Genomic DNA, 11,746 nt, shown 5'->3' with positions numbered 1-11,746 from the left:
TTAACATTCACTACCCACAACGCACAGCACCACCACAGCAGCACCACCACAGCAGCACCAGCGAGCGCACCGAGGGACTTGTCAATGGGAAGGTCAGCGGGCATGGTTGGCTTTTGGTTTGGTTTGGTTGTTGGTTGTTGTTTGTGGACGTGGCGCTGGCCGTTTTTTTTTTCCCCTTGCTTTGTTGCCGACCCTGAAATTAGGGTTTGATTTAGGCTGGAACTCAAAGCGTACAGCCCTCAGGCCCTCACCTCTCACCCCACCCGCCGTGTGACGTGTGACTTGCCTCGCGCGGGCTGACACTGTGGCGCGGACAAATGCCGATGACAGGACCATGGTCGACAACCGACACCAGCATACACAAACGTCATGATTTCGTGACTGGCATTTCCGCACAGCACACCGCTCACCGGCTGCACTTGAGAGCCGTGTTTGCCTCTAGACAACGGTTGCCACCGTGCTACGCAAGCGAAGCGAGCAAGCTGCTCTACAGCGCAGCCTGTTGCTCCCTCGCTGGATTAGTGGTTTTTACGTTGGAACGTTGCACGAAACCACATCATACTCCCTAGCTACAGCTCCTGAAGTCCTCCGTCCTTGTTGAATAAGTGACTGAGTGGCCAGCAAGGTTGTCTGACCAAGGTGGGGTCAATCAGGTAGGCACATCGCGTGCCCATCAACAGCAGTTGCAACAGTTGCAAAAACTGCGTCATTAGCAGCACCAGCAGTATCAACAACAACATCACCCTTTGGGCAAGGGACGATTCCTCACCCATCGACCTCTCGATAACTACAACAGCACTGACCTCTGGTTGGCGCCAGCTTGGCCTGTCCAGAGATTGTTGTTAACTCCCCGCACAGCAGACACGCACGCCACGGGACACGCTCAGCGGCACACGCCGTCGCACTTTACACGACCCAACACATAGAACACACACGCGCGCGCGGGAGCACGTGATCGCCGATATATGTGTGCGCTTCACGGCCATCGGAGTGAACGTAAGCATGCAGACCACAAATCACGGCATCGCGTACCACAACGAACGTAAGGCGAGCTTCCTCTCTGCAGCCAGCTCCCTGTCACTGGCAAGTAGGAGTGGCCAAGGCAGCGCTGCCGCCCGACCTCGTCCACCAAGAATAGCTGCTACAGCTGCCAGTGAGGACGACCCATACGACATGGATCACTCGCACCACCACCACCATCAACACCACAACAACACCATCAACGACGACAACCATAGCAACGCCGCCACAAACAACACCCACACGCACCTCGCACCATCATCCCACATCTCGTTCAGCTCGTCGTTTGACCCAAGACGAACAAGGCAGACCTACACGGAAACTCCGTCTCCAAGGCGTTCGTCAGCGCCCTCCTCTGCTTGGGACAAGGCGTCCCCGCGACAAGGCTCGGCGCTGGTCAGGAAGCCCACATATGTTCGGTCATCCAACCCCAGCCCCACGCGCAAGCTGTTCAAGCCCCACGACAGTACGCTTGCGCGCTTGTCGACATTGCGGCTGGCGAGCGACGCCCTCGGAAAACACAGCGCCACGGCGTCGCCACAGCAGTCGCAGTCACCTGGTGCCACGTGGAATCACACACAAAAGCATGGCCGCCTCAGCCGCAACCTCATCAGATCAATGCGCATGACACAAATCTCCCACGGCCGCGGCGGGCTCATCACCAAACACGGACAGACCCGCATGTTCGAGCATGTCTCTGGGCTGCAGGCGTGGCTGGCCAACTTCAAGGACATGTACAACTTCCTCGTCAACCTGCCCTCTGCCACCCTGGTTGGCCTGTTTTCCCTTTTCTACACGTGTTCGTTTCTGCTGTTCGGGCTCTTCTGGTACCTGCTCTTCCGCTCCGACGCGCGGTGCCTGGCCGAGGTGGACGACTTTGCCACCGCATTCCTCTTCTCCGTTGAGACACAGACCACGATTGGCTACGGGTCCAAGCATGTGCGCGGAGAGTGCGAGGCTGGCATCTTCCTCCTGCTTGTGCAAGTGGTGATGGGCAAGCTCATGGACGCCGTGCTGCTTGGTCTCATCACCGCACGCCTCACCCGCCCAGATAACCGCGTCTACACCCTTCGATGCAGGTGTATGTGTGTATGTGTGTGTGGTTGGAATTGTTGTGTTTGTGTTCGTGCCTCTGTGTGTGTGTGTATGTCTGTGTTTCTGCCTCTGTGTGTGCGTGCGTGTGTGTTTAGGTAGAAAGAGGCTGCGTCGAGCGTTTGTCGACAAATGAGCGTTGTAGTTGCGTGACGCTCTGGATGCAACTGCGTCGTACCAACCTACCACGGTTGTCACACTGTGATACTGACATATGACACCTTGTTCCAAAATCATGTGCAGCAAACACGCTGTCGTGGCCAAGCGCGATGGGAAGCAATACCTCATGATTCGCATTGGGGACATGAGGCAGCGACGCGCGCCCCTGGTCAACTGCGAGGTCAAGCTGCTCCTGGTGATGGACCACATCACAGAGGAGGGCGAGCACATTCCCTTCTACACACAGCGCCTCGTCGTCGATTCCGTAAGGATCTATTTGTGCATGTGTGTGCATGTCTGTATGTGTGTGCCTGACTGTGTTTGTGCGTGTGTCTGTTTGTTTATGCGGCTGTCTGTGTTTGTACATGTCTGTGTTTGCGCATGTGTCTGTTTGTTTGTGTGTGTGTGTGTCTGTGTTTGTGCATGTCTGTGTTTGTGCGTGTGTCTGTTTGTTTATGCGGCTGTCTGTGTTTGTGCATGCGTTTGTGCATGTCTGTGTTTGTGCGTGTGTCTGTTTGTTTGTGCGTGTGTACACCTTAGGCTTGTTGTCCTGTCACATGCACGCTCATCTGTGAGCTTCATTCTCCGCCCACGCCAACGATTAGGGCTCCAACTCCAATACGCCGTTCTTGGCGGTACCAAATGAGCTCCTGCACCTGATTGACGAGTCGTCGCCGCTGTTTGGAATGACGCCGGGTGCGCTGCGCAGGCGCCATGCAGAGATTGTCCTCATCTTGGGCGGCCAGATTGCGGTGAGGCACAACGCCCCGCCAGCGTCTGTGTGTACATGAGTGAGTGTGTGTGTGTGTGTCAGTGAGTGAGAGTGTGTGTGCGTGTTCGCTGCTGGGCAGATTGGGAGCTTTCGCTGTGCTCGCATTGTTACAAATAGCAGTGTCCCTGTTCCACCTCTGCACATGCCCTCCTAACGCGCTGACCACCACCAACATCACCCCCCGTCACACACGCGCGCGCACGCGTACGGACGCGTGACAGAGTCTGGGCCTCAACGTTGAGTTGCGGTCAAGCTATCTGCCCCCGGAAATCAAATTTGGGCACAGGTGCATACTATTGAGCGCTGGCGTGAGCACATGCACCTTGTCGTCTTCCAACATACACGCACGCAACGCACACAAGAGTAAACAACGCACACACACACACACACACACACACACACACACACACACACACACACACACACACACACAAGTCAACACTCACGCACACGCACGCCTCATGCACACGTTCACCTTCTCAAACATATGCACACATCTTCAGGTTTCAACAAATCTGCTGTCGACTGGCTGATGGGTCATGCTTTACTGACTGGAGCCACTTTGATTCGCTGGTCATCGACGAGGATGAAGTGTACGGCATTGCTACACACAAGTATGATGATGACGACGACGAGGATGATGGTGGTGGTGAAGGTGACAGTGATGACGAGCGGGGGAACGGGATGATGTTCGTGCCACAGGCAGGCGATGACAAGGCAGTGTTGGGGAAGAAAAGGCACCGGTGGGCGAGGTTTGGGCGGCAGCAATGGCGGAAGCACGACGCGGATGATGAGGTGGAGAAGTGGAACACGAGCGGGTCTGATGAAGGTGTTGTTGCGTCGCGCAGAAGAGGCGAGGGCGAAGGCGGGGATGACAGCCGCAATGACAGCGGCACGCACACAAGCAGTAACGAGAACAGTAAGCCACGCCATGACCGAAAGAAGAGTCTGAAGGGGAGAGGAAGGGTCTCCACCCATCGTCGTTCGTCTTCTCTCGTGGCACCAGCAATGTCCGCGACAACCGCCGTCAACCCCCGCTCCCCTTCCTCGTCTTCCAGGGCAGCGGATGCGACGAGCATACTTGCAGAAGCAGCGGTCACCAGCCAGACACCTCCAAACGCCGCATCACAACCAACCACAGCACCCACCCCAGGGAGGGGCGGTGCGCTGGTGACAAGCGGCATGGGGCAGCATGCCACGGTGCTGCCTGGTGCCGTGCCGCGTGCGAGTGACGATTGGCCGTCCTCAAGCGAAGATGAGCACGGTGGCCACGGCGTGCACCGCGGCAGCGTGTCGCGATCGTGCATGCGCGCATCTCAACAAGCGGCCCTCAGCCAGAGCACTGGCGGCACGCAGGCGGACTTGTCGCAGCACACGTCTGGCATTGCGCTTCGCGCGTACGACGTTGGGCTGGTGGAGCGGACGATGGAAACGAAGCTTGGCCCCGAGGACCGCGACAGGATTGCAAGCATCAGCCGGCACGCGTCCATGGCGTCGTCACACAAGAACGTCTCCATCAGCTCCAGTTGATGGAACGTGCGCGCGCGCCTCTGTGTGTGCATTTACGTGTGCGTACACTTGTGTGCGTGCGTCTGTACGTGTGTACGCGTGCATGTTTGCGTTTGTGCGCAAACGTGTGCATTTTCGCACGTGCCCCACGCTTTCGCTTGCTCTCTCGTTCTCTGCATCGGCCGAGCTTCCCCTGTACATATATCCGCTGTGTTACATTTCTCTGACGGTGTGGATTGGAAAGTGTGCGATGCGAAGGCGTGTGGGAGCGCACACAGTAACGCCTGTGGCATGAAGCTTGTTGCTTGACTGGACGACTCGTCCTCTTATTGTTGCTTCAAGCAAGTGCCATACCTCCAGCGGCCTTCTTCCTTTGCCTATTTATTTATCACTTTCTTAGCTTGTTCTGTGAGGCCAGTTGTTGGTCTCTGTATCTGCCTGTGCATGTGGTCATACACACGAGGCGACGCACGACTCGGGTGTACGGGGGGGGGGAGGGTGTGTGAACACAACATCAAGACATCACACACAAAACACGCGCGGGAAAAGGGTTTGCTTGCTTCTTGCTTGCTTTCAAAAACCGTTTCTTTGAAGAGACAGAGGAAGCAAAGCAACAATGCACAAGTGTGCAGTGTGTGGCATCGCCCTCTCCTCTGGTCTGTGTGCGAGTGTGTGTGTGCGTGCGTGCGTGTGCGAGTGTGTGTGTGTGTGGCTGTGTGTGTGTGTGGCTGTGTGTGTGTGTGTTTGCGTGTCGAAGTGTGGAAATGTCAAGCGTCGTGAGTCCTCTATCTTCCTTTACCTCTGTCCTCACATTTTCACACGCGCGTGTGCACATCAGAGGATCAGTATGCGGAACATGTAAAAGGCAAGCGACACAAGCGCCAGGTGGAGATCTTCCAGCACCGCGAGGAAGAAGCCAGGCGCAGCCTCTTCGTGCCACTGAACGCGAAAAGTGAGTGAGTGTGTGCGTGCGTGTGCGTGCGTGCGTGTGTGCATGCGTGTGCGTGCGTGTGTCTCGAATACAGGAGCCTGTTTGCTTGCCCCCCCCCCCCCCTGGCACACACACACACACACACACACACACACACACACACACACACACACACACACACACACACACACACACACACACACAAAACACACACACACACACACACACACTTTGGTAGCTGGCAACGATAAGACAGTCATTCGCAGCGCCTTTGAGCAGCACGGGCCCATCTCACGTGTCATCGTTGACCCAAACAAGGTACGCGTGCGTGTGCAGGTGTTTATGGTTGCGGGTTGAAGCTTGCGTTGCCTGGTATGGACACTGGCCCTGGCACTGGCGCGGTCAATACGAACACGGCCATCCGATTCTCACTCCGTGTGAGCGTATGCACTTGTGCAGGGGGCATTTGCCATCATTGAGTTTGCGTCTGCTGATCCTGTGACCAAGCTCCTCAGCGAGGTAAGCGTTTACGTGCTCGCTTGCCCATGTGGCTTCCGTGAGCAAACAGCGCACCGCTACGCGTTGCCTTGCTTTCCCGCTTTTCGCCCATGCTCAACATTTTGCTCGTGTTTTCTCTTTGATATAACCGCACTAGGGCCAGCACATTGTCCACGACGGTGTCAAGTTCAAGTACCTGCCACGCAAAGTGGTGTGTGTGCCTGTGTGTGCCTGTGTGAGCGTGTGTGTGTGTGTGCGTGTGTGCGTGTGTGCGTGTGTGCGTGCGTGCGTGTGTGTGTGCCTGTTTGCATTTGTGGGTTGGACGTTTGACGTGTTTGTTGACTACACTGCTGCATGCAGTGGCTACACAACTTCACACGCGTTCCCCTCTGCACTCAACCTCTCTTCCATCGCCAGCAACTCAAGCCCGTGGCTGGCGCAAAGGGGAACGGTGACGACAAGCGGCGTGCACGCGCCAAACCCGCGACGGCAGCATCGTCGTCGGCGGCGCATGCAAGACCAGCCAAGATCACCCCGACAAAGCCCGACCCCATTGAGAAGCAAACCGTGCGCGGCACGCTGCTTGCTGTGCCCTACGACTTCCCGCCAATCGCGTACGTGCCACCTGACACCGCCACGCCGCGCTCGCAGGAGCACCTACGCAAGTTTGGGCAGCAGGTGCAGATGGTGGTGGGCCACCTGAAGCAGAAGCCAAGCGTACAGGCGACGCACGAGCGCGTGCTGAAGGAGCTGGACACCGTCGTGCGTGCATGCGCACCTGATGGGGTTCCCTCCGTTGACCGCGAGCGGCCCTTTGTCGTGGCTGTTGGCTCGCTGGTCACTGGGCTCGCCCGTGAAGGAAGCGATGTTGACGTCAGTGTCAGTGCGCCCTGGCTGACCGGTCGCGACGGCCTCCACACCCTTGCACAGGCCCTTCGTTCCGCCCAGCACTTTGGCCAGTGAGTACACGCGAGCTTGTGTGTGTGTATGTGTATGGATGTGTATGGATGTGTATGTGTGTGTGTGTTTACATGTTTGTGTGTGAGGTGGCTTTCTCGTGTCTATGTTTGTTCACACACATGTGCGTGCGTGCATGTGTGTGTGTGTGTGTGCGTGTGTTCTTGAGTAGGCACGCCTGCTGCGCGTGCCTTTTGAAGCACTGACACTTGCCTTGGTGCTTTGCTGCTGGCCCGACTTTGCTTTCTCGGCGTTCTATGCACACACGTGAATGTAGAGTGCTGTGCCTGCCTGAGGCGCGCTGCCCAATCATCAAGGCCGTTCATCTCACCACAAGCACGCCAATTGAAGTCTCCTTGCACAACAGGTGCATTCATGTGTGTTTGCGCGCGCGCGCGTGTGCATGTGTGTGCGTGCGTGTGTGCGTGCGTGTATGTACTTGCGTATGCAGTCACGCATTTGCATGGCAATCAGGAATCCGCTCGGTGTGCACATTGCCATGACTGACAACAGCGACTGTCCCAAAAACCTGAAGGCTTGCGGAGCGCAACACGCAGCTCGTTGACCACTATATGCGGTTGTGGCCTGGATTTCGCACCTTGGTTCGCGCTGCCTGCATCTGGTTCAAGGCGCTCGCCGTCCCTTGGTCAAGCTACTTTGTCACGCTCCTCGCCATTCGATACATGCAGGTGTGTATGTGTGTGTGTCTGTCTGACACAGCTTGGTGAGCTTGTTATCGTCGGTGCTGAGTCCACCATAATGCGCGCGCTTGACTCCTCTATCACTTCTCCCTCAATCGTTCGTCTTTGCCTTCTCTGTGATCTCACACCAAAGCATCGTTCTCTCCGCCCCACACACATTTTTGTCTTGCGTGAAGATGAAGCACGAGGTGCCGAGTCTGCAGCAGATTGCGGCAGACAGCATCAACGTCCAGGAGGGCTGTGCACCCGCATGCGAGCAGTGCGCACTTGAATGGTCGCTTCGTATGGGCGATGACGATGGCTCCCAGTCCCACAAGCGCACCAAGGCGCAGCTAGGAGGTACACGCTACACTGCTTCCTTGTTGTTTGGCATGGCACGTTGCCTTGTTTTTTCTTGTGCTGGCGCCTTCATATGCGTGAATGCACACCCACATCCACACACACATACACACACACACACAAACTTACGTAAACACACGCACGCACAGCCACGCACTTGCCCATTGCCTGTCTCACGCTACTCCTGCACCTGTTGCTGCATCTCGTGTCTCTGCTAGACTCAGAGGCGTTTGTGACGATCCATGAGCACGACTGCATGTTCTGTCCGCATCAGCAGCCGTCGCATTATGGGCTCGACATTGCCGCGGATCTGGCGCTTCTTGGACACGTCTTTCTCGACTTTTTTGACTTTGTTGCCGCATGTGAGTGCAGGCAGTGTCAAGATTTGATTTGCGGCGTGCGTGCGTGCGTGTGTGTTTTGGGAGCTTGTGTGTGCGTTTTGTGTGCGTGGGTGCGTGTGTGTGTTGTGTGTGCGTGTGTGTGCGTGTGTTGTATGGCTTCTTCTGCGCCCATCCGGTTTGCGTGTCGACACGTGTATTGTGCCCTCCACCTTGCATTGCCATTCACATGGACGGCCACACATGTACACACGCATGCGTACGCGCTCGAAACGATACATTGTGTGTGTGTGTGTGTATGTGTGTGTGTGTGGTTTCTTTGCAGGGATGGCTGTGCACCCGGACATTGTGATGGACATTCGCCCGCCTGGTGCTGTGCAGTCGAGTGTGTCGAGGGAGGCCTTTTTGCAGCACGATTCTGCGATTGGTGGCGCTGCTGGCCTTGTCTTTGTGGATCCATTTGATCGCACACACAATGTCGCTCGTAATGTCACCGCACGACACAGCAGGTGTGTGTGTGTGTGTGTGTGTGTGTGTGTGTGTGCCAGTTATGTACACGGGCGTGTGTTCAGCTGTTTTATTGCGTGCGTGTGCTTTCGTGCGTGCGCACTTGCGTTTGTGTATGCGTGTTGTGATTCGTGGATTTCTTTTGTTCGCTGCGCTCATCTCTTCTCCACCCACCATCCACCCACGCCGTTGTCGCTACTGTGCTGTGTACCAGGGTCGCTGTGGCCGGGGTGTGCTGGCTGTTTGATGAATGGCTGCGGAAGAGCGGCAAGCGCTTCAGTTTCCATACACACTGCATGTACATGGACAAGATCATGGCCGGCGTGCAGCAGTTTTGTGAGGAGCTTTCCTTCACTGTCCGCGACCCAGCTGACGGCGAGGGTGTTGACAGCGGTGTTCGAGGCGCTTTCGATGCCATCCCCGACATGGCAGGCACCTCTGTCATCCTGGAGGCAGCAGAGGTGACATGGGTCAATCGCCGCCGTCGACGAAGACAACAGCAACTTCAGCAGCAACAGTCTGAGGCGGCTACGGGTGATGGCAACATCAGCAATACTGGCAGCGCCACCATGCCCATGGAGCATGATGCGTCGTCGCCTGTGCTGCAAGTGGTGGTGCGAGTGCAGCCGCCGTATCTGGCTGCAGATTGCATGCATGCATCGGAGCACTTGCCCACGGGCTTTGAAACGTGGGCGGCCCTGTTTAAGAAGCAGCTGCTTGGCACTCTCAAGCACCAGCCAGTCACAAGTGGCAGTGGTGATTGTGAGGGCGGCGATAAGGCGCCAACGCCCACTTCATCCACTCCCGCAGCGTGATGGCGGCTTTGAGCGTTGCTCTCTGTCTCTGTCTCTGTCTCTGTCTCTGTCTCTGTCTCTGTCTCTCTGTCTGTCTCTCTCTGTCTCTCTGTCTCTGTCTGTCTCTCTGTCTCTCTCTGTCTCTCGCTCTCTCTGGTTCTGTGTGCGTGTGTGTGCACTTCAAGAGCCCGCTTCCTTCATAACTTTCACGAGCGTGAAGCATACAGTCCAACACCGTGCATGCATGCTCGCTTCCATGTGGGTGGCCATGCTGACAACAGCACACTCTTACACCAGCAGTTGTATTGGGAAGAACACTGAACGAGAAAGGGGCAACAGCGCTGGAGGATAGCGGGAAGGAGAGGGGGCTGGTGGTTGGGTTGAACGCCGCCAATGTGTGAGAACTGGAGGGGGGGGGGGACATGCGACTGAAGGAACCTGGGCAGGCCAAATAAGGACTTGCAGCGCAAGCAAACGCGGAGGAGTGTAACGAAAAAAACAAAACCGGCGTTTGTGAACACGACACATTAACGGGAGAAACAGCACGACACAACAAACAAATTGAGTGTAAGGGGGGGGGGGGAGGGAACGAATGCAAATTGTGGGCATTGTTGTTGTTGTTGTTTGTTGGTGGTGGTTGTTGTTGTTGTTGTTGTTGTTGTTGTTGTTGTTGTTGTTGTTGTTGTTGTTGTTGTTGTTGTTGTTGTTGTTGTTGTTGATGATGTCGTTGTTGTGGTTGTTGCTGTTGTTGTTGTTGGTGGTGGTGGTTGTGTTAGACGGTGAGGGCCAGGATGAGGGCAGCTGCCACAGCAAGAACGGTGGCCAGTGGGCCAGTGGCGGAGGAAGTGGAGGCGGCACAGAACTCGCGCTCGCCGCAGCGACGGCACTCTTGCTGGACACAGGTGTCGTCGTTCAAGTTGTAGACGCCCTCGGCGCAGCAGCGAAGGGCACCGACACCGGCGTCATACAAAGTGGAGCCACAGCAGGTGGGGAAGTCCAGGGCGGAGACGTCGCTGTATTGCGTTCCGCAGCACATGTAGTCGTCCTGCTTGTCGTACAAGACGCCGTCGCAGCAGTCCTGCTCGTCCACGTCGTAGAGCTCAGCCCCGCAGCACTGGTAGGTGTTGATGGTGTCTGGGAGGACAACGGGGCCGTCTTCACAACAGCGGTGCGTGTTGGCGTCGAAGATTTCGGAGCGGCTGCGCGTCTCACAACAGGCGCGGTTCTCCACCAGCGCATTGAACTCCTCGTACTGCCCGTCAATGCAGCAGATGGCCTGGTCAGGGGCGGAAACTTGATCGCGCACGGTGCCACCGCAGCAGGTGGACGTGGCAGCGTCGTACAGGGACGTCGTTTTGCTGGAGGCATCATAGCAGCAGGCCGGGAAGGTGAAGCTGGAGAAGGTGGTGGGGAGCACGCTGCCGTCCTCACAGCACACGAAGAAGTCTGGGTTGTAGATGTTGCCGTTGCAGCAGGCGGTCCCGTTTGTTGGGTCAGTGAGCACGCCGTTGCAGCAGCGGCTGACAAGGCCCCACTCGGTACCGCAGCATTGGTTGTTTCCGCCCGTGCGCTCGTTCAGCACGCCGTTGCAGCAAACATGCTCTGAGGGGTGGTAGGCGAAGTTGCCGCAGGAGCTGAGTTCACCCACGGACACCAGGGTGTTGGAGCACGTGTACTGGTTCTGCGCCAGGGCGACGGAGGGCGCAAGGACGGCTACTGCCGCAACGATGGCAAGCACACACGACAACCTCGTCATGGTGGTGGTTGGTGGTGGTGGTGTTGATGAAGTTCTGCACATTACGAGTGTGTGTGTGTGTGTGTGCACGTGAGTGTGAGTGTGTGCAAGCGAGTGAGTGTGCAAGCGAGTGTGAGTGTGTGTGTGAGAGAGTGAGAGTGTGTGAGTGTGTCAGCATGCAAGTGAGCGTGAGTGTGTGGGTGAGTGAGTGAGTGTGCAAGTGAGTGAGTGAGTGTGTGCCACATGTTTGTCAACCAAACCGCTTGAGGAACAAGCATTTTGAGAGAGTTGCAGAGCAAACTACACAAACATGCAAACAAGCAAGTAAGAAACAAGGGAGGAAGGCAGTCAATTAAGGCACAAGAGTAGGAAGAGAGAGGCAGGCAGAGGCCCC

The 11,746-nt window shown here is 56.5% G+C and overlaps 4 protein-coding genes across 4 annotated transcripts in view; 2 read left to right on the top strand and 2 right to left on the bottom strand.

The window, feature by feature from the left end:
* PTSG_11711 (uncharacterized protein) overlaps nucleotides 1-169 on the bottom strand; it is a 2,373-nt gene extending 2,204 nt beyond the window's left edge. The window contains exon 1 of the mRNA XM_004997259.1: nucleotides 71-169. Within this exon, the coding sequence (XP_004997316.1) occupies nucleotides 71-104 (34 nt within the window). The 5' untranslated portion in view covers nucleotides 105-169. The remainder of the gene's footprint in view (nucleotides 1-70) is intronic.
* A 121-nt stretch (nucleotides 170-290) lies between these two features.
* Nucleotides 291-5,026, top strand: PTSG_01342 (G-protein-coupled inward rectifier potassium channel). Its single transcript, XM_004997258.1, has 5 exons — nucleotides 291-2,099; nucleotides 2,356-2,536; nucleotides 2,877-3,023; nucleotides 3,265-3,329; nucleotides 3,547-5,026. Exons 1-5 carry the CDS (start codon nucleotides 1,003-1,005, stop codon nucleotides 4,571-4,573), a joined length of 2,517 nt encoding a protein of 838 aa, XP_004997315.1. The 5' UTR covers nucleotides 291-1,002; the 3' UTR covers nucleotides 4,574-5,026.
* Nucleotides 5,027-5,094: 68 nt separating this feature from the next.
* On the top strand, nucleotides 5,095-9,943 carry PTSG_01341 (uncharacterized protein). Its single transcript, XM_004997257.1, has 12 exons — nucleotides 5,095-5,208; nucleotides 5,391-5,504; nucleotides 5,722-5,801; nucleotides 5,943-6,002; nucleotides 6,139-6,192; nucleotides 6,399-6,940; nucleotides 7,216-7,305; nucleotides 7,474-7,627; nucleotides 7,816-7,978; nucleotides 8,197-8,340; nucleotides 8,642-8,825; nucleotides 9,038-9,943. Exons 1-12 carry the CDS (start codon nucleotides 5,169-5,171, stop codon nucleotides 9,636-9,638), a joined length of 2,226 nt encoding a protein of 741 aa, XP_004997314.1. The 5' UTR covers nucleotides 5,095-5,168; the 3' UTR covers nucleotides 9,639-9,943.
* A 446-nt stretch (nucleotides 9,944-10,389) lies between these two features.
* Nucleotides 10,390-11,698, bottom strand: PTSG_01340 (uncharacterized protein; the record flags this gene model as incomplete). Its single annotated transcript, XM_004997256.1, has 2 exons — nucleotides 11,596-11,698; nucleotides 10,390-11,407 (listed from the first exon to the last, which is right to left on the bottom strand). Exons 1-2 carry the CDS (start codon nucleotides 11,628-11,630, stop codon nucleotides 10,390-10,392), a joined length of 1,053 nt encoding a protein of 350 aa, XP_004997313.1. The 5' UTR covers nucleotides 11,631-11,698.
* Nucleotides 11,699-11,746: the final 48 nt, after the last annotated feature.

Source organism: Salpingoeca rosetta, assembly GCF_000188695.1.
Source record: "Salpingoeca rosetta unplaced genomic scaffold supercont1.4, whole genome shotgun sequence".
NCBI classification, from domain to species: Eukaryota; class Choanoflagellata; order Craspedida; family Salpingoecidae; genus Salpingoeca; species Salpingoeca rosetta.
Note: the sequence above shows the minus strand (reverse complement) of the source record. Positions and strands in the feature narration are given on the sequence as shown.

Bases quoted from the DNA above. Each gene is read 5' to 3' on its own strand.
- PTSG_01341 (XM_004997257.1), top strand. From the start codon at position 5,169: ATGCACAAGTGTGCAGTGTGTGGCATCGCCCTCTCCTCTG. The intron at 5,209-5,390 runs GTCTGTGTGCGA...TGTGCACATCAG, and splicing joins TGGCATCGCCCTCTCCTCTG to AGGATCAGTATGCGGAACAT. The intron at 8,826-9,037 runs GTGTGTGTGTGT...GCTGTGTACCAG, and splicing joins GTCACCGCACGACACAGCAG to GGTCGCTGTGGCCGGGGTGT.
- PTSG_01342 (XM_004997258.1), top strand. From the start codon at position 1,003: ATGCAGACCACAAATCACGGCATCGCGTACCACAACGAACGTAAGGCG. The intron at 2,100-2,355 runs GTGTATGTGTGT...AATCATGTGCAG, and splicing joins GTCTACACCCTTCGATGCAG to CAAACACGCTGTCGTGGCCA. The intron at 2,537-2,876 runs GTAAGGATCTAT...GCCAACGATTAG, and splicing joins AGCGCCTCGTCGTCGATTCC to GGCTCCAACTCCAATACGCC.